Source organism: Neomonachus schauinslandi, chromosome 13 (genome assembly GCF_002201575.2).
Source record: "Neomonachus schauinslandi chromosome 13, ASM220157v2, whole genome shotgun sequence".
Lineage (NCBI taxonomy): Eukaryota > Metazoa > Chordata > Mammalia > Carnivora > Phocidae > Neomonachus > Neomonachus schauinslandi.
Window position 1 is genome coordinate 86,845,134 of NC_058415.1, and position 20,785 is coordinate 86,865,918.

At 54.1% G+C, this 20,785-nt stretch overlaps 1 protein-coding gene across 2 annotated transcripts in view; it reads left to right on the top strand.

Annotated features, from left to right (window-relative positions):
* MIGA2 (mitoguardin 2) overlaps window positions 1-16,734 on the top strand; it is a 25,658-nt gene extending 8,924 nt beyond the window's left edge. For both annotated transcript variants that reach the window (XM_021691164.1, XM_021691165.1), the window contains exons 7-16: window positions 4,212-4,329; window positions 5,743-5,843; window positions 6,442-6,557; window positions 7,509-7,581; window positions 7,749-7,835; window positions 12,281-12,379; window positions 12,707-12,841; window positions 13,546-13,599; window positions 14,386-14,502; window positions 14,735-16,734. In XM_021691164.1, the coding sequence (XP_021546839.1) occupies window positions 4,212-4,329; window positions 5,743-5,843; window positions 6,442-6,557; window positions 7,509-7,581; window positions 7,749-7,835; window positions 12,281-12,379; window positions 12,707-12,841; window positions 13,546-13,599; window positions 14,386-14,502; window positions 14,735-14,941 (1,107 nt within the window). In that variant the 3' untranslated portion in view covers window positions 14,942-16,734. The remainder of the gene's footprint in view (window positions 1-4,211; window positions 4,330-5,742; window positions 5,844-6,441; window positions 6,558-7,508; window positions 7,582-7,748; window positions 7,836-12,280; window positions 12,380-12,706; window positions 12,842-13,545; window positions 13,600-14,385; window positions 14,503-14,734) is intronic.
* Window positions 16,735-20,785: the final 4,051 nt, after the last annotated feature.

Here is a 20,785-nt window from a genome sequence, read left to right on the forward strand (position 1 = left end):
TGATCCTGGAGTCCCGGGATCGAGTCCCGCATCGGGCTCCCTGCTCGGCGAGGAGTCTGCTTCTCCCTCTGGCCCTCCCCCCTCTCATGTGCTCTCTCTCATTCTCTCTCTCTCAAATAATTAAATAAAATGTTTAAAAAAAAGAAAAAAAAGGGAGGTTAACCCAGGGAATTGGTTGCACAGGTGAGGAGTGTGTCCAGAGCTTAGGATTCGCGGAACCTAGAACCATGGTACGGGATAACCGGCAAGCGTCACCCCAGCTTGGGTGGGGTAGGGCAGTGATACGATGTGAGGCAGGACTGGGAGGGGAGTTTGTCTGCCCACTGCCCCATCCCATGCTTCCTCCACCAGTGCCTTGGTGGGTCATGAGCCAGTTGGTAGGGGAGCCTGGGGAACACTTGGCAGCATTAGCATGAGGACATGCCTGGCACAGCTGGTAGCAACTTGAAGGTGTGGTGTCCTGTACCCCAGCTGGGAACATCAGCTCAGGGCCTGCCACACAAGCAGGAGCACGGTAGCTACAGGACGGAGGCCGTCGGAGAAATGCCCCCAGAGGGTGACCAAGCCCCCGGGACCCAAGGGCACAGCTGCATCAGGTATCTGCTATCTGTGGTCAGACAGTAGAGGCCTGCAGGAGGGTTTTAGGTCATGGGAAGGAAGGGAGACAGCTCTATTTCCAAAACGGTATCGATTGCTAATACTACATCTTAAAATTCTAGAACTTTCATTGATCTTATCGTGAAAGCAATGAAGTATTCCTCATAGAATAGTGAGAACTACAGATATAGAAAAGAGTGGGGGGAGGAAAGCGTCTAGTCTTTGATCTCTGAGCGGGCAGCTCATATTGTATGAGGAGGCCCTCGGCCTCCCTGAGCACTGGGGCCCTTGGCGGGATGCCACTGCCAGCCTTTGGCGGGATGCCACTGCCAGCCCTTGGCGGGATGCCACTGCCGGCCCTAGGATCCTGGTGCAAAGTAGGTGTTCAATAAACGATTTCTATAACCCTTCATCCAGACACAACCACTTGGTATCCTTCCGGGCATTTTTCTATCCTAAGAAAAATTTTTAACAGGTTTATTGGAATATTACTCGTATACCATAAAATTCATTTCAGTTCAATTCTGAATTGTACAATTCCTTGGCTTTTAGTATATTCAGAGTTGGGTGTTCGTCACCACAATTAATTTTAGAACATTTTCATCATGTTCCCGTGGAGTCCTATATGCTTCATCAGACACTCTCCGTCAGACACAGCCCCAGCCCACCCCTCATCTACTTTTCATCTCTATAGATTGGCCTGTTCTGGGCATTTCTATAAATGGACTCATATTTAAGAGTCTGTTTTTTTGTTTGTCTCTTTTTCTGTTTGTTCGTTTTGTTTCTTAAATTCCACATATGAGTGAAATCATATGGGATTTCTCTCTCTGACTTATTTCACTTAGCATTCTACTCTGTAGATCCATCCATGTGGTTGCAAATGGCGAGGTTTCATTCTTTTTTATGGCTGAATAATATTCCGGTGTATATATATACCACTTCTTTTTTATCCATTCATCTGTGGATGGATACTTGCATTTACAGTAGCCAAGATATGGAAGCAACCCAAGTGTCTATCCACAGACAAGTGGTTATGTTTTTTTAGTATTGAATTGTAAGGGTTTTTTATATATTCAAGATACAAGTCCCTTATCAGAGATAGGATCTGCAGATACTTTCTCCCATTCTGTGGCTCGTCTTTTCACTTTCCTGATGGCATCCTTTGAAGCACAAAAGTTTTTCTCTTTTAATCTTTTGTATTTTTTTTTTTTAAATTTTTTAATTTTAAGTAGGCTTCACAGCCAACGTGGAGCACAAACTCACAATCCTGAGATCAAGAGTTGCACGCTCCTCCGACTGAGCCAGCCAGGCACCCCTGACGCACAAAAGTTCTTATTTCAATGAGCTCAGTGTATCTTTTCTCTTTTGTCCTTTGCCTTTTGGGTGTGACATCCAAGAAACCGGTCCCTAACCCAAGACCACTTCACCGAGAAAGAGCACACAGACCTCTGCCAAAGCTACGGGGCTGTGCCAGCCGCACCATACGGGGTCAGGTCCTATCAGAGAATTGAGCAAATCGGATAGTGGGTCCCGGGGCTCCATGGGCTCTGCTGGGGCTCTAGCTGAGTGAGCTGAGCCACTTAACATCTTTGAGTTTTCTCTGTGAATCGGGGTCACAGCCATGCCAGCCTTCAAGGATGCTGCAAGGCTGAACAGCAAGGTGCCTGGTCCAGGGCGAGCATTTGGTGCAAGAACCATTTCCAGCATTGGGGAAATGGTTGGGACAGACCACGTCTCCTATCCTCCTTTGAGCTCTTCCAGCTCTGTCCCCAGTGGCCTCAGGCCTAAACCGGCCCCCAGCTCCTCCCTGGGGTCTGGTTACATACAGGTGCAGGATCTGGCAGCCTTGGTAGAAAACAGAGGTGGGCCTACCTGTGCCTGGCCCCTTGGCCGAGAAGCTCCTGGGATCAAAGGTGCAGTGCCTCCTTCTTTCCACATACCAGCCCGGAAGCCAAGGGCAGGGGGAGGTCATTGAACCACAGGCTGTTGTGTCTTTGGTACAATACTTTCCCAAGCACACACGGTTCATAGTAACAGTGGAATTTGAACCCAGCTCTTTCTGGGATCCTGTCTGCCTTCTTTTTTTTTTTTTTTTAAAGATTTTATTTATTTATTTGACAGAGCGAGAGAGCACAAGCAGGGAGAACAGTAGAGGGAGAGGGAGAAGCAGGCTCCCCGCCAAGCAGGGAGCCTGATGCGGGGCTCGATCCCAGGACCCTGAGATCATGACCTGAGCCGAAGGCAGACGCTTAACCATCTGAGCCACCCAGGCGCCCCCCTGTCTGCCTTCTTATTATAATGACATTATCATCATCGTGCGCATTATGTTAAATACGTATATGTATGTTACATGTTACATATTGTGTGTATTATAATATACTTTGTGTGTTATATATGTGTTATGTACTATATCATAATGATTATTATATACTGTATCATAACACTTACTGGTCATCAGCACAGGCCAACCTTGTGGGAAGGACTTTGCATACCTTCTCTCCTTCATGTTTTCCCTAAAAAACCTAGGAAGTAGGTACTCTCATGTCAGCTGATAGGTAAGGAAACAGAGGCTTAGAATGAGGAAGTAATTTACTTGAGGCCATACCGTTTGGAACTGGTGGTGCTGGGCTCAGAGCCCAGGTCAGCATTGTTCAGTAGGAAGCCACATAGCTCATTTAAAATTTTTTAGAGACCATGCTAAAAAGCAAAAAAGAAACTGGTGAAATCAATTTTAATAATACATTTTATTATTTGTTTATGTCAAGTAGGCGGGCCTTGAACTCACGACTCCAAGATCAAGACCTGAGTTCAGATCAAGAGTCGGATGCTTAACCGACTGAGCCACCCAGGCATCCCTTAATAATACATTTTATGTAATCTAGTATATGGAGTATATTATCGTATCAACATGTGATCAACATGGAGCATCATTGAGATATTTATTTAAAGATTTACTTATTTGAGAGAGAGAGACAGAGATAGCGAGAGAGAGCATGAGCAGGGAGGAGAGGGAGAAGCGGGCTCCCCGCTGAGCAGGGAGCCCGATATGGTGCTCAATCCCTGCGATCCTGACCTGAGCCAAAGGCAGACGCTTCACCGACTGAGCCACCTAGGCGCCCCTTGTTTTATTTTTACATATTTGTTTATTTGACAGAGAACGCGCACGCTCAGAATGGAAAGGGGCAGAGGGAGAGAGAAACTCAAGCAGACTCCCTGCTGAGCATGGAGCCTGACGTGAGGCTTGATCCCACGACCCTGAGATCAGGACCTGAGCCAAAACCAAGAGTCAGACCCTTAACTGACTGAGCCACCCAGGCGCCCCTGAGAAATTTTAGAGTGTTTTTGTTTGTTTGTGGTTTCTTGGTACTAAGTATTTGAAATCCGGCATGTGTTTGTACTTAGGGCACATCTCTGTTGGGACAGACCACATTTCAGCTGCTTGTTCGCTTTATGGGGCTGGTGGCTCCTGTATTGGGCAGCTCAGGTCTAGACATGTACTCTTGGCTGCTGGGCCCCAGAGCCTGCTCCCCTTTTTCCCCCATCAGTGGTGAGGAGGGACCGTAGGCCTGGGGAGTGTGGAGGGCCTGGGTTGACGTTCATTGTTTTCCTGGCAGCCAGAGTCACAGCGAAGGGAGTTTGCAGAGAAGCTGGAGTCCCTGCTGCACCGGGCTTACCACCTGCAGGAGGAGTTTGGGTCCACCTTCCCGGCCGACAGCATGCTGCTGGACCTTGGTGAGCTGGCCTGGTTGCGGGCTGGAGTGGGACGGGGTGGGGGCAGGGTGGAGGTGGGAGGTGGCAAGAGAACTGGGGTATGGGTCCCTCAGAATCCTCAGAGCCTTTGGACCTCATTTGATCAGTGCCTTATACGTAGTGGGGAAACTGAGGCCTTAAGGGTTAGGCGTTTTGTTTTTTAAGATTTTATTTATTTGAGAGAGAGAGAGAGAGCACAGAGGGAGAGTGAGGGAGAAACAGACTCCCTGCTGAGCAGGGAGCCCAACGTGGGGCCCAATTCCAGGACCCTGGGACCATGACCTGAGCTGAAGGCAGATGCTTAACTGACTGAGCCAGCCAGGCGCCCCAAAGGTGTTCTTTTATATGTAGTAGGCAGGAGCAGGGCTTGACGAGGCCCCGGAAGTCCCCGGATGTTGTGCCTTGGCCCGTCCCGTGGGGAGCAGGCCTTCAGATGTGTGTGTCAGCATCTCCCCTGCTGGGTTCCAGGCCTTTGGTTTGAGCCCTTTTCTGTGGCACCAGGTAGGCAGAAGGGGTGGCTCATGGAGGTTAGTCGAAAACAGCTCTTGCTGTTGCCCTCCCCCCGCCCCCGACTGAGGTCAAGGTGTGTGGGGACATCAGGGAGAGAGAATGAAGCTGTGAGCTGGATGGCCAGTGTTCTCCTGGTGCCCACGGCGTGCCAGACCCCCTGCAGTGAGTGGACCCTGGGACCCTTCTTTGGGTGCTGTCAGCCGACTCCTGTGTCCAGCTCCCCAGCTCTGCCGGTGGTGACACAGGCCTGTCAGGGGCCGGCTACAGCGACACACCCTCCCACGGCCTGTCCCCAAGTGGCTTTACCTGAAGAGGAGCCCTGGCCTACTCTGGCCTCCCCGTGTGGCAGAGAAGGCTGGTGGGGCCTTGAAGGCCATGGTCTCTGCTTATCTGTTCGACAGACCTTTCCTGAGTGCCCTCTGAAGGTCCAGACTCCCACAGCCCTTGAGCGGGTGAGTTTAGAAACACTGAGTCAGTGGCCGGTGCGTTCCCTTGAGCTCTTTGTCATCAGTGGCTAAGTTTCTGTTTGTCAGAGAGGGGAATCAGCTTGCCCAGGGCCACACAGTACAGCAGAGCCTGCCCGTGCAGAGTTCAGGGGCCATCGGGCCTCGGGGTGCAGCTCTGTGGCCGTGGGCAGTCCCCCTCAGGAGCCTCCTTCCACACCTAACTGTGCCCACCTCCAACGATGCTGTAGCATCGAGAGAAGCCATTCATTTGGGGCGATGAGCCCAGAATCTTCATGCGTACGTGTTCAGTACACAGAAGCTGTGGGATCAGCGGCAGCAGCCGGCCCAGAATCCGGTCGGTCGCTTTGCATGTGTGCATTTGAAAAAGCCCGGTGATTTTGGAGTCTCAGCTCAGCCCTTCTCTTCCTGCTCTTCCCAGAGAGGACCCTTATGTTGCCCCTGACCGAGGGCTCCCTGCGTCTACGGGCAGATGATGAGGACAGCCTGACCTCCGAGGATTCCTTCTTCTCTGCTACCGAGGTGATGGGGGGCGGGGTCGAGGGGCAGAGATGGAGGGTGGGGTGGAGCGAAGCCCGGGCCCCTGTGGGACTCTCACCATGAGTACTCAGTCATGGGAAAGTGAAGGCATTTCCTCTGAGAGGAGCAGAATTTGGCAGTCCCTAAGTGCCGCTCCCTGGGGACCCCATGCACTTGCCAGGGACAGGGAGGTGTGAGAAGCCAGGGGTCCTGGGTCCTGTGGGTGAGGGTCGGGGTCTCCACCCCCGTGGCTCCAGCGCACACTGACCTCTCCCTTCTTAGACTGCACGCTCATTGCTTGGCATTAGTCTCCTGCCATGGCCACGTGTGTCAGGCCCAGCCGCCTGCCTGGCGTGAGAAGATGTGGGCACCTGTCCAGTAGATGGTCCCTTTGGGTTGGGCCCCTGGTGGAGATGGGGATGCTGAGGGCCAGAGCCAGACTCAGATCGAGACCTCTTGCCTGTTGGGTCAGCGTTCCCTCTGGCATCCCCTCTGAGAGGTTGTCCTCTAGGGCGTCCCCCGGGCAGGCACCCTCACCCCTTGGGATGCTGTGGACACAGGCGGTGACGCCACCTTCCTCTTCCTGTGCACCCTCCCCCAGCTCTTTGAGTCCCTGCAGGCAGGAGATGACCTGATCCCACTCTCCAGGCCGGCTGCCGCTTATGAGGAGGCCCTACAGCTGGTGAAGGAGGGGAAAGTGCCCTGCCGGACCCTCAGGCGAGCGTGTGGGGAAGGAGGCGGGGAGCAGGGGCAGGTGGGGTGGGCCCTGTCCCCCTTGGAGTGCTCGGTGAGGACCGCGGTGCTCTGGCGGCAGCTCCCGCCCGTGCCGTGGAGGGTCTAGAAAGGCCTGGAGTTCAAAGACAGGCAGGCCTACAACTAACAACCACAAACTAATATAATTAATTAGTTAAATAATAATTGTTTCTACTTATTCTAAGTTATCACGGGGATCTAACCACAGAAACACAGTGGGCTCTCTTCCAAAGCCCCGTGTCCTGAAGTCATCCGTCTTAGCGGCAGCCCTGAAGCCAGCCGGGCCCTGGGGGACACACAAACCTGATTCCTTCCAGGTTCTGTCACTTCTGAGCGTGTGGCCCTGGACGAGTTGCTTAACCCCCTCAGCCTCAGCTTCCTCATCTGTGGCATATTTAGGTTTCTGATCTATCTTAAATCAATTTTGCCGTTTGATATGAAACTCAGAACTTGGCTTTTGGCCATGACTCTGGATTTAAGTACGTGTGTTTAAAGTTCACTGACTGAAAGTGGTTGAGAGTCCTGGTTACCAATGTGCATGAGGGGAGCCAGACCGGGGGCGGGGCGCTGCAGGTGCCCCAGAATGGGTGACAGCTGGGAGCAGGTAGGTCATTCCAGTCCTCTGCCAGTGAGGGTCCTTTGTTGGCTGGGGCCTGAAGGAGGCCAAGGTCAGCCCGACTCCCAGGGCCCAGACCCACCAGCTGCCCTCAGTACCACTGAGGACAACACACCCTCAGAGAGCGTCCGGTCGGCCTCTTCCCTTGGGTTTGGGGGGCACCGAGGCCTAGAGGAGGGCAGGCACTTGCCCAAGGTCATACTGCCCGGCTGAGGTAGGACCACTCGGGGCTTCACCCTGACCCAGAGGGCATTGCTGGGTAGGTCCCAGGGGGAATGACTGACTGTGTTTCTCCTCAGGACTGAGCTGCTGGGCTGCTACAGTGACCAGGACTTTCTGGCCAAGCTGCATTGTGTGCGGCAAGCCTTCGAGGTGGGTGTCAGGGGCACCTGGAGAGGACAGAGCCTGGGCTGGGGTGGTCGGACAGGTCTGCCAGGCCCTGCTACCACACCCGGCTCCTCTGCTCAGATGGGTCACCTGCCCGCCCCATTCCACTGACCTCTCCACCAGCTCGCTCCCCTCCCTTCCTCGTTCCTTAGGGTCTTCTAGAAGACAAGAGCAACCAGCTTTTCTTCGGAGAGGTTGGCCGGCAGATGGTGACGGGCCTCATGACCAAAGCTGAGAAGGTAGCTTTTTTTAAGTTTTCTTCCCACCTTGCCTTTTTTTTTTTTTTTAAGATTTTATTTATTTATTTGACAGAAACACAGCGAGAGAGGGAACACAAGCAGGGGGAGTGGGAGAGGGAGAAGCAGGCTCCCCGCGGAGCAGGGAGCCCGATGCGGGGCTCGATCCCAGGACCCTGGGATCACGACCTGAGCCGAAGGCAGACGCTTAACGACTGAGCCACCCAGGCGCCCCGCCACTTTGCCTTTTTTAATTTTAATTTTTGTAACTTTTATTTGGTTCTGTTTAAAAAAAAAAAAAAAAGCCCGGAACGCGTGGGTGGCTCAGTCAGTTAAGCGTCTGTCTGTTGATTTTGGCTCAGGTCATGATCTCCGGGTCACGGGATTGAACCCTCGACCGGGCTTCCTCTCCTTCTGCCCCCTCCCCATCCCGCTCGCACTTGTGCCCTCTCTCTCTCTCAGATGAATAAATAAATCTTAAAAAAAAAAAAAAAAATCTGAAATCAAGCTGAGGAGCTTTGACTTCATCCTGAAGGCTGTAGAAGAGCTGGGAAAGGCTTAGGGGGCGTTTCCTGTGCTGATTCTGAAAAATACGGGTCTGTATTGCTTTTTATTTATTTATTTTTTTTAAGGTTTTTTTTTAAATTTATTTATTTGACAGAGACACAGCAAGAGAGGGAACACAAGCAGGGGGGAGTGGGAGAGGGAGAAGCAGGCCTCCCGCCGAGCAGGGAGCCCGATGTGGGGCTCGATCCCAGGACCCTGGGTTCATGACCTGAGCTCAAGGCAGATGCTTAACGACTGAACCACCCAGGTGCCCCTCTTTTTTTTTTTTTTTTTTAAAGATTTTATTTATTTATTTGACAGAGAGGGACACAGTGAGAGAGGGAACACAAGCAGGGGGAGTGGGAGAGGGAGAAGCAGGCTTCCCGCGGAGCAGGGAGCCCGATGCGGGGCTTGATCCCAGGACCCTGGGATCATGACCTGAGCCGAAGGCAGACACATAACGACTGAGCCACCCAGGCGCCCCGATGCAGTCACTTTTATCAATGGCGTGGGACTCCCTCGGGCAGGCTCGCTGTGGTCCATCTGGTCCTGCAGTGGAGGGCCATTTGGGTTGTGTCTGATTTTCCACTGTCACACTGCTGTTATAATCCATCTGTTACAGACCTCTTTAGGTACCTGTGGTTTTCTGTGGGGCAAAGCCCAGATGTGGTGGTCCCATGTCTCGGGCACATCTGGGTTTTGCCATTCTGGTCTCGGAAATGGCTTAACAGCCACAGTGCCTGCCAGCGGTGTAATCGTGTGTGTCCTTACATGTCGCCAAGCGCAAGGCATCGGTAACTGGATGTTAGTAACCCTTTTAATCTATGTTATCCGTTCTTTCATGTTTCTTTGATTATTAATAAGGCTGCATGAATTTTCACGTTATTGGCCACTTGTTGGCGCAAAGCCCTTGAAAACGCCTCTCCCCTGAGTCCTTTTCACCTCACCCGTCCAACTAGTGGTTCTAAAACGCACCTCTGGGGGCGCCCAGCTGGCTCAGTCAGAGGAACATGAGACTTTTGATCTCAGGGTCATGAGTTCAAGCCCCACGTTGGAGGTAGAGATTACTCAAATAAATAAACTTTTAAAAATAAATAAATAGGGCGCCTGGGTGGCTCAGTTGGTTAAGCATCTGCCTTCGGGGTGGCGCCTGGGTGGCTCAGTTGGTTAAGCGACTGCCTTCGGCTCAGGTCATGATCCTGGAGTCCCGGGATCGAGTCCCACATCGGGCTCCCTGCTCAGCAGGGGGTCTGCTTCTCCCTCTGACCCTCTTTCCTGTCATGCTCTCTGTCTCTCATTCTCTCTCTCTCAAATAAATAAAATCTTTAAAAATAAATAAATAAAAATAAATACATAAAAAATAAAACGCACCTCTGACCTCGTCACCCACTGCCTGAAACGTTCCCTCGCTCCCACTGCCCTTGAGGTAAAGACCAAACTTTGTTTCGTGGCCGGCTGCCACGCACACTTTGCCCTGTCCAGACTGAAAGGCTCAGGCTTTATTTATTTATTTTTTTAAAAGATTTTATTTATTTGAGAGAGAGCGAGCGGGGGAGGAGGGGCAGAGAGACGGGCAGACTCCCCACTGAGCGGGGAGCCCGCCACGGGGCTTGATCCCAGGACCCTGAGCCGAAGTCAGATGCTTACCTGACTGAGCCACCCAGGTGCCCCAAAGGGCTCAGGCTTTCAGTGTATACCCATACCAGACTTTCTCCCTGATCTGGGCCTTTGCTTGGTCCCTCCACACCTGGAACACTGTTGCTCAATGCTGTTGTCATTCAACTACTATATTGTAAATACACACGCGGGAGTATAAATTATATATCTATAGGATTTAATGAATGAAAAGGTGAATCCCTGTGTACCCAGCATCAAGGCTAGGAGGTGGGACTTACACCAGTGTCTAGAAACTCCCTGGTCCCCTTTCCTTCCCCTTCTCCTCGGTTCCCCGTCTTTTAAGTCCCTGCTAGCCACCTCGTCCCCAGGAGGGCTTCGCCAAGAGCCCTTGGGTTCACCCCGCCAGTGTGGCCCCATGACCCGGCATCCTGTTGACAGGATGCTCTCTGTCACTGCTCGCTGAGCTCCCTGAGGGCCAGGACTTCAGCTGCCCCAGCACAGGTGTGTGCCTGGCCCAGGGCCTGGTGTGGGGCGGGTGCTCCGTAAGTGTTCACAATTATTCTTCCAGCAGCTGCTGTTTACCCAGCAACGAACCCGGCGCTTTATTCGCGTTTCTTTACTTCTAGTAGCTCTTTTGGTCCTGACTGCAGTCTCCACTCGGTAGATAAGGAAACCGAGCCTGGGGAGGGCCAGGGGCTTGCCCGGATCCCTAAGTGAGGGAAGGGCAGAGTTGGCGTTTGAACCCAGGTTGGCCTGACCTCAGCTGTGCCCTTGGCCTGTTCTCAGGTTCTCTGTGGCCTCCCAAGACAATGAAGGAACAAACAAGTGAAGGAAGGGCAGGTGAGGCTAAAGTGGGTGTCAGGCGCTTAGCAGATGCCTGTTCTCTGTGGCTGCTCCCCAAGGGGCCTGGGAGATGTGGCTGTCCTCGCTCTGCCTCCACCCCAGTGTGGGATGTAGGTTTCATGAATGGCTGGGTAGCAGCTCTGGAGAGCGGAGCCTGCACTCAGCCCTGGGACCGGCGCAGGGATGAGTGCCCTGTCAGACTGTTGCAGGCAGGCGGAGCCGGGGCAGCCCCCCTGGGAGGGTGCTTGTTCTGTGGGCAGCACCTAGGCTCTGAACTTGCGAGGTCAGCCCTCGTCGTCGCTGTGTGTCCACGGGCCAGACCTGCGCCCTCTCCAGGCCTCCTCTCCTCATGCGTTCGTGGGCGTGTCTCTGGGGACCTCATGAGATGGTGTCAGACATGCTTGGCCACCAGCCGTCATCTTCATCATCCTCCTTTATATGTGAAGAAACTGAGGCTCGGGGGATTAAGGCGTGGTCTGGGCTCATCCTAGCAAATTCTCTTTAAAACTTAATGAAAATAGGTGGGTTTTTTTTAATGATTACAAAAATATTCATGCTCATTTTAGCAAAACCCAACAGACACATAAAAACAAGAAGAAAACTTGTCCCCCATTTCACCATGTTCACATTTTGGTGAACACCTGTCTGGTGGCCCCTCCACCCAGGGTTCTGTGTCAGCTCCATCCTCCCTGGCTCTTGGGCACATCACTGATCTCCCAAAGCCTCAGTATGCCTTTCTATAAAGTGGGTGTAGTAGTGGACCGTCCCTCTTAGTACTGCATGTGTTAGATGCGTTGATCCATATGAGAACAGACACTGGCCCCCCCTCAGCTTCCCTCATCCGTGAGTGCACATCTGCGTGTGCACAGCATATCACAAGCCACAGCTGAACCTCCCGGCCCCAGAGAGCGCAGGATCTATCCTGTGTGCCGAGTAGCGGCAGGTGTTAGACACTATTCATCGTCAAGGTCCAGGCACCGGGCTGATTGTGTTACGTGCATGAGCTCACTGACTCCCCCAGAATAGGCCCAGGAGTGTGGGCCGTAGCTTCTCCCATTTCACTAGTGACACCCAGGGGCATGGAGATTTTAATCTTTGGCTGCTTCACTCCACCTCCTGTCCGCACGCATCTTTGCAAAGTGAGCTCATGCTGTCGTGTGTGTGCATCTCTTGGGAGGCATTTGGTACTCAGCTGTGAGTTGGTCTGAGACGTTGCGGGGTGTGCTGTTGTCGGATCTCTCCTGGACGTGCCCCGGTCTGTGAGAGGCACGTTGCTGTGGGCAGAGGACACTTCTTGCCCGGTGTTCTCCAAGGCCGCCACTCAAGGATCGACTTCAGCCCTGCCTTGGCTTGTCCATCCACAGGCCTGTTCCTGTGGATCTCGTCCAAGTGAGTCTTGGAGCCTCTCTCATGACCAGAACAGGCTGTGCTTCTCCCCACAGAGCCCCAAAGGCTTCCTGGAGAGTTACGAGGAGATGATGGTCTATGCCCTGCGGCCCGAGACCTGGGCCACCACGCGACTGGAGCTGGAGGGCCGTGGGGTGAGTTGGTTTATGCTGAGCCCCAGTGCCGTGGGGTCCCTTGTACCTGAGATCCTCGAGCAAGGAGGGGGGTGCCTGTGCGGAGCTCTGCCTTGATTCCAAGGCCTGAGATGGGCCCATCGCTGCTGCGAGCCCTTGGTCCCTGCCCTGCTGTGGGCCCTGGCTTTGGGGGACACAGCCCCAGCTGCAGCCCATTGTGGCCCGGAGATGTGCCCACTCACCCGTGCGTTCCCACCCAGGCCCTCATGCACCTGCACCTCTCTGGACTCGGTCTTCCCATCTGGACAGTGGGCCTGCAGCCTTCAGAGCATCCCTGCCCTCTCACAGGTGGTGTGCATGAGCTTCTTCGATATTGTGCTGGACTTCATACTCATGGACGCCTTCGAGGACCTGGAGAACCCTCCATCCTCGGTGCTCGCCGTCCTGAGGAACCGCTGGCTGTCAGACAGCTTCAAGGAGACGGTGGGTGGCTGCCCTCCGCATCCAACACACACACTCATGTCACCCCATGCCTTGGCCCAGCCTCTGCTTTCCTTTGGGCACCGAGCCTGGGCCCCCCACCCAGCAGGCAGCAGTCACCCCACTGGGTGGGTTCCTCTCCCCTGCGTGATGTGCGGCTCCTGAATCTGGGCAGACCAGGCATCTGCTCTGCAGCAGTTTCCCAGGGGACCCTGTTCTCTGCACCCCTGTAGAACCTGCATGGTGGGCGTTGTCCTTCTGCATTGTGGTCTCCGTTAATTCTACTCAGTTTTAATGCATCTTACTGAGTTAAAACAGGAAAAAGAAAGGAACAGCAGGGGAAGTTGAGTGTGGGGCCCTGTGGGGCAGGCGTGACCTGGGGCTGGTCTTCACGCAGTTTGCAGGCGGTGACCGTGGACCCCCACAACCTCTGAATGTGGTGGGGGTGCGGGGTCATGGCCATTTTACAGAGAAGGAAACTGAGACCTGGAGAAGTTCAGTGGCTGGTCCAGGGGCCCCAGAGCAGTGTTAGAATCAAGTTCAGGTTTAGGTGTGGCCGGTTCCTAACTGAGGGGAGGGAATCAGCAGAGCTCAGGCACCAAGCTGCATCTTTCTGCTTGGGGTGGTGGAAGCTGGGGGACACAGATAGAGGCTGCAGGCCCGGCCTGTCCTGCTGAAACCTGGGTGGGGTCCCATATTTGGTTTAGGCTCTGGCCACTGCTTGCTGGTCAGTCTTGAAAGCCAAGAGGAGACTGCTGATGGTGAGTGACCCCCTCGGGCCCTGGGCATGGTACCCACCTCAGCTGACCCACCGGCATGCCCTGGCCCTTGGTCTGGGGGCAGGGTGGGGTGGGGAGGGGTGGGCAGAGGAATGGGGCTGGTGCAGGGAGGTCTTGCTAAGCCCCCAGGCCCTGTCGTACCTCTTGGCCCCTGCCACAGCGCTGGCCACCTCTCCTGCCGTTAGCTCTCCCTTGACCAGGAGGACCTCAAAGACACACATAGGTCTGCTTCGTCTCCTCCCCAGGACCCCGCACAGCATGGGCCATCGGGAAATGTGGAAGAACTCAGAGGGGAAAGGGCATCCTTGAGGGAGGAAGGGCCTGCGCAAAGGGGTGGCAGCTGGCTTGGTAGAGGCATCTGGTTGGGGCAGGGTGCCCTGGGAGCAGGCAGAGCAGCCTCCCTCCCGCCCCCAGGCCGCTGTTATCTGCCCTCCCAAGCGGGGACTGGTTGCTCTATCTGGGTGCGATCCATTGCTCCCCTCTGCCAGCCAGGCTCTGCTGCCCGGCTAATACCAGCTGCCACTGCCAAGTACGCTGGGCACTTCCGGTGCTGAGCCCACCCCGCCCCCTCCTCGTGCAGTCCTCACAGCGACCTCGAGGTTACCCCCATTCTGCAGAGGTGGAGGCCCCTGTCACTTGCCTGGGGTCACCCAGCAAGCACGTGACTGAGCCAGGCCTCCCTCCAAAGCCCAGCTCTTCGCTAGGCCCCCAGGGCCCGGCCGCCTTCCTCAGCTGGCGTCCCAGCCCTCCGCTTCGCTACCTTTGCAGGTGCCCGATGGCTTCATCTCCCATTTCTACTCCGTATCGGAGCACGTTAGCCCCGTCCTAGCCTTCGGCTTCCTCGGACCCAAGCCCCAGCTCTCGGAAGTCTGTGCTTTCTTCAAGGTAAACGGAGTGCGTGGCCTGCCTGGGCTGTTCAGCGCACGCGGGTGGGGGGGGGGGGGGGGGGGCCGGGAAGGAGGCCGGCCCACAGGGGTCCGCAGGAAACACTGGGAGGGCGGAGCCTGTGGACGGGGCGGGGCTCCGGTAGCCAGGGCGGGGCTCTGGGTGGTCTGGAGGACCTCTGTGCTGGGGGGACGGGGCCCGAATCCCGGCCAACGCCAGCCTTGCCCCCCAGCACCAGATCGTGCAGTACCTGAGGGACATGTTCGACCTGGACAACGTGCGCTACACCTCCGTGCCGGCCCTGGCAGACGACATCCTGCAGCTGTCCCGGCGCCGCAGCGAAATCCTGCTTGGCTACTTGGGGACGCCAGTGGCCAGCAGCGTGGGCCTCAACGGGGCACTGCCCCGAGAGAACGGGCCCCTGGAGGAGACGCAGTAGCGGCGGGTACAGGCTTGGGGAAGGGGACTGCCTGGGCCTCGTCCGCGTGGCCGTGAGAAGGCCGTCTCCTCCCCTCCTTTGGGTTGGCATTGAATGGCCTGGGGATCCATGGCCATCAGCAGGGGCAGAATCTGGGCCTGGGCGGCCAAGGGTGATTGCCCCTGACCTTGTCCCTCCTCATCATTTGGGAATCCCTGCCAACTGCCTTGGAGAGGGTTGGAGCCCCTGGGAGCCCGCCTGACTGCCCTCAGCTATCCCTGGGGGAGGCGGCAGCTGGACCAGTGACCTGCGGGGCCTGAGGGAGAGGAAGGTGGTGGGAGAGAGGGGGTGGTATTGTGAGGAGAGGTGGGACAGGCAGACCCGGGATGTCCTTGGTGTGGGACCCCAAAACCTCCCCCCACCCCAGGGCTGCTGATGAGGGAGGCTGGGAGGGTAGAGGTGGAAGATGGGGGTGGCAGGGCTCTGGGGTGAAGGCCACGATGTCCTGAGCTAGAAGGAACCTGGGCTAGATGGTCTCTGGCTGCCCAGTCCCGCTGGCCCCCACCCCTGCCACCACCCTAGAGTTTGCAGCTCCAGAAAGGGAGGGTGGGGTCACAGAGTGCCTGGGGAACACTTTGGGAGGTGGCAGGCCTGGACCATCCAAGGGTGGGACAGGCCGGGTCTGCTTCCCTTGTGCTCAAGTCTGGGCAGGGACTGGGCCCTTGGCAAACCCAAGCACGAAACCAGAATGCTGTCTTCTGACGTGCCCTCATCCTGCCAAAGACTGTCATTTCTCTTCCCCTTTTGCCACCACCAAAGACGGAGGAGGTGGGGCTGGTCCTCCCGCCCACCCACCTGCCTCTGTGAGCCTGGACCCCCCTGGGTGGTGCTAGGGCTGAGCTGGAGGCTCTGACCAGGGCTCATCTCAGGCCCGTCGCCTGTGCTGCCATTGGTGGGGGCCCAGGGACCACATCAGGGAGGTCAGAGGACACACAGGGCTGGACTGAATCCCCTGCCCTCATTAGGACAGGAAACTTTGCCGGGCGCTTTGCCTTTGGCTCGACGCACAAATGCTCTAGCTGTGCAGTGGCTGGTCCTACAGCTGTCCCCACATTGTCCCCATATTGTCCCCATGTCTGCGGGGTGCTGTCAGCCCTGCAGACTTACTTCTCTCACAGTGTTTTCACCGGAGGTTGGATGTTTTATTTATTGCCTTAACACTTTATTTTGAGGTTCTGCCCCTTTCAGGCCGAGAAGCCTCCCAGAGACACTGAGGCCTCTTTGGTCTCCGTACTCCGGAGGACTGGCTCCCCAGACCAGGGCCCCTCTCCCCTGAAAGGCAGAGGGGTCCCGGGAGGGAGAGAGAGGAGAAGCAGAGAGGGGTAGTGTGGGCCCGGCCCATCAGCTCTGAGCTCACTCCCCCTACCTGCACGCTCCCTCCTGTTCCCCAGACTGGGGGACCCAGTGTTGAGCCAGGGCTCCGGCTGCAGCCCCCGCCCTCTGAGGTTGGTGTCCAGGAAGGAACAGCCTCCTGGGTGGGAAGGCCTGGGGTGGCCCTCCTCCCCTCCAGCCCCACATTCCATTCATTTGCACTTACCCTGCGCTATGAATGTCATCTTGGGCCTGGGCCCCGGCCACTCTGATTTGCTCACTCTGATTTGCTCGCAGATCACTCAGAGTGGCCTTTTCATTTTGTCTTTGTTTACACGTCCATGCACTGCCTCGGGCACTTGATTTGTTGCAGCTTCCAACTTTTGTATGGTAGAGTGTGTGTGCATCGACTTCCAAATAAATGATTTAAACAATGTCCTTCCGGGGCGCCTGGGTGGCTCAGTCAGTTAAGCGTAAGCATCTGCCTTTGGCCTGGGATCGAGTCCCGCATCGGGCTTTCTGCTTGGTGGGGATCTGCTTCTCTCTCTCTCTCAAATAAATAGATGGGATCTTTAAAAAAAAGTTGAAAAACAATGTCCTGCCACATGGCCATGCTGATGGGTACATGTGTGGTCATTTGCTTCCTGGGCGACCGCTGGGGACTCGCTCTTTGGGGTGCAGTGGGTGGAGTTTCCAAGAGGGCAAAGGTGGAGGGAAGCCTGGTGGGGCCTGGGAGCCCCCTTGGGGCCACTTGGCAGCCTGGCAGGTTCAATGGGTCCTGAGGCAAGGAGGGCCCTCAGGATGGGGGGGTCAAGTGGGTGGGTGGTCAGCACAGTGCTTAAGGGCATAGATGGGGGGCAGCCTGGGTGTGGATCCAGCTCAGGCAGCATCTAGGTAAGGTCGCTTCTCTCTGGGCCTCAGTGTCCACATCTGTAGGATACAGTGGTTGGACCAGCTGTGGGGGCGGCAGGCAGGCTCAGGTTCAGTCCCCGTAGAGCCGGGGTGAAAGCCTGGAACGGGTAGGAGTGGATCAGATCCAAGCTGTCCAGATCAGATGTTTTCACAGGCCTCGGGAAGTTTATTGGAAAGGTACTCAAACCTTCACTTTGAAAATTTTAAATGTACAGCAAAGTTAAAAGGAAAATCCTAAAAAGATCACTTATCAAACCAACACCTTGAATCATTAATTTACATTTTGCCATATTTACTTAATGTAAATATTTCTTCTCTAAAATATTTCAGAGTGTCAGACACATACTTCACCCCTAAACACTTGAACAGGCAGATCTTAAATAAGGTAGCTTTCCGGCATAACCACAACGCCATAATGCCTAGGAAAATATTATTGGTAACTATTATCTGCTAGGATTCTGAAAAAAAAAAGCTCCTGATCGAATGGAGGTGGCCAGTTCCACCTGAAGAAGAGGACAGATGCTTTCTTTTATTGTTCCCTTTGCTGACCTGATCGTACCTCCAATGCTGGCAAATAAGTATGCATTCAACAGTTTTATTAAGGTACAATTTGTATGCTATAAAGTGACTTGCTTTAATGATTTTTTATTTTTAAAAATTTTTATATATATTAAAAAAATTTTTTTAAGTTGGCTCCACCCCCGCGTGGAGTCCAAAGCGGGGCTTGAACTCATGACCCTGAGATCTAGACCTGAGCTGAGATCAAGAGTCAGACGCTCAACTGACTGAGCCACCCAGGTGCCCCAACTTTAATGATTTTTTTTTTTAAGTAAATTTATAGAGGTGGGCAACTGTAACCACAATATAATTTTAGAATAGTTCCATAACCCCAGAAAGACCCCTTGTGCCCATTTGCAGTAAATTCCCCAGCCCCCAGGGCCCCACTCATTTATTTTCTCTCTCAACTTGCCTTTTCTGGATATCTCCTGTAAATGGAATCATAAATATGTGGTCTTTTGTGCTTGGCTTCTTTATACAGAATCATATTTTTGAGATACATCCATTTTACGGCATGTCTCAGTATTTTATTTTTCAGTTGCTGAACAGCATTCTGCAGTGAGTTTTTCCCCTTCTTTTTTGCACACCAATATGGATTCACGAGTTTTGATTTATTTCATAATTTATAGTCACTTGCAGTCATTCTTCTGATGCTCAAATGGTCACAAAATTGACCACCAGGAGTCCCTTGGAGCTGACTCCTGGGTCTATTTGACACCCCCTGCCCCATCAGTCTTCAAGCACTCCCTTCCCAGTGTAAGATGTCCCAGGAAGCTCAGAATCCCAGAGACCAGGGCTGGGAAGGCTGAGGGGAACCCTGGCCCATTTCTGTGGCAGACGGTAGACTGTTACAATCATGGCCCCCACAAACGATGCCCCTTGGAATCCATGTCCTTGTATGGGCCTCGCCCATATCAGCTCTGGGCTTGGCTGCGTGACCTACTTTGGGCAGTGGGACAAGAGCAACGTGATGCAGGCAGAGGTTTGAGCACTGGAGCTTTGGGACTTGCCCTCTTGGAAAGTAGCTGCTGCCATGAAGGAGACTGGGGCTCCTTTGCTCGGGAGGCCATGTGGAGAAGAGTGTGGGCACCCTGGCCCAGACTTGGAGGAGGCTGCTCGGACCACACAGGCCCAGTAGAGACCCCAGCAGAACCGCCCAGCTGAGCCCAGCCAAATTGGCCGATCTTGAGCAATAAAATGGTGACGGTTTTAAGGCATTACGTTTTTGGGCTGGCTTGTTAGACAGTGGTAGATGACTGATTCCAAACCCCTTGTTGATCAAAGGGGAGATTGCAAGGGGAGGGGTGACCACCCCAGTGCGGACAGTGAGTCGTGGCAGTCCTGGGATGGATGCCCAGGTCTCCTGAAGCCACGCCCTCTGTCCTTCACCTTGGAGTTGTCTGTATTTACATCAGCTCATGATCAGCGTCCGGGCTTCTGTTACACAAGACTGATTGCCGCACAGCATGAGGAGGGGTGCGGATGGCGAGACGGCGAGATCTCACACCAAGTGCTCAAGAAACAGTAGTTTGAATTACAATATAAATGGCCCCCAGGACGTATACACAAATGTGAGAAGACATTCATTTGTTCACCAAGTATTTATTGTGCAACTGCTGTGTGCCAAGCACTGCTCCCGGCACCGCACGGGCAATGGCAGATGTGAGAGCTGCCTGTGTATCTCTTTTCTACTCTCCGTTCAGGAACATCACAGTGGTAGCTTGGAAGTGGCCACAGGGGAGAGTATTCACACCACGGAAATCAGAAAATGCCACCAGCACAAGGGATGAGCCAGACAATTGGTCTCGAGGACTTGGCACCACGGTGCTTGTAACTCCAGACCCTGGCTTCTAGAATGTTCTGTTCTAGGAGACAGGAAATAAATGGCTCCTCCCAGAGGTTTTGGAGCCAAAACGTGACTTCTAGAATGGCTCCTCTCAACCAAAATGTCACTTCTAGTTTGAGGCCATTGGTCTTTTTTTTTTTTTTAAATTTTGAGTAAACTCTACACTGCACATGGGGCTCGAACTCATGACCCCAAGATCAAGAGTCACGGGCTCTACCGACTGAGCCAGCCGGGTGCCCTGAGACCATCTGTCTTTGTAACTGGCATCTTTGGGCTCCAGGAGTCCCACAGCCTCCACTGGAATGAGTTCCCTGAGGACGGTACACCGCTGGTCACGTTCCCTCTTCATCCCTGATGCCCATTCCCGGTCTGGCACTGGCTAGGAACTTCGTTGCTAAAGTGAACGAATGAACCTCTCATCCAGCGGGCAGCAGCAGATACATTTTGGGGAAACAGGCCCAGAGATGGAGATTTTCCTACAGGACTTTGAGCACAAACCAGTGCAGGTGGGGTACGGTGCCCTGGCAAATGGGGGGACAGTCAAGAGCCTCACTTGTCCTCAGCTATAAACTGGGGGCATTCAGCACTGCCTTGCACAGTGTTGTGACAACAGTGCAAGTGACTAAGAGTGGGGCACCTTCCAGTTTGCTCAGAGCGATACCAGGGGCCCTGCTGGTCCACTTCTCAGCTCAGGGAGGAGGCAGGTGGTTCCTGCAGTCTCCCGTGCATCTCCTTGCAGCATGCACATCCGTGCTGCCCAGCCCCCTGTCCACTTGGCAGGTCGGACCTGTCACCTCTGCCATCTCTGGGACCCTTCCATGTGCTCCCACGCACATCTCCATCGGAAATGTCCTAATCGGCCACCAAAGATATGCACAATGTTCTGAGCAGCACTGTTCACACTCCCCAAACCCAGAAATACCCCAAATGTCCACTGAGAGTCGAATGGAAAATAAAGTGTGGTGTGTGGTGTGTTTACACCATGGAATGCTACACAGCGAGAGTGAACAAATTAGAACTAGAGGCCACAGCATGGATAAATCTCGAAAACACAATGCTAGTGAAAGAAGCCCCATGCAAAGGGTAACTCCTGTAGGATTCTTTATAGAAAGTACAAAATTCAGACCCACCTAATGTATGGTGTTAGAAATCAGGATGGCGGTCACCCTAGGGTGACT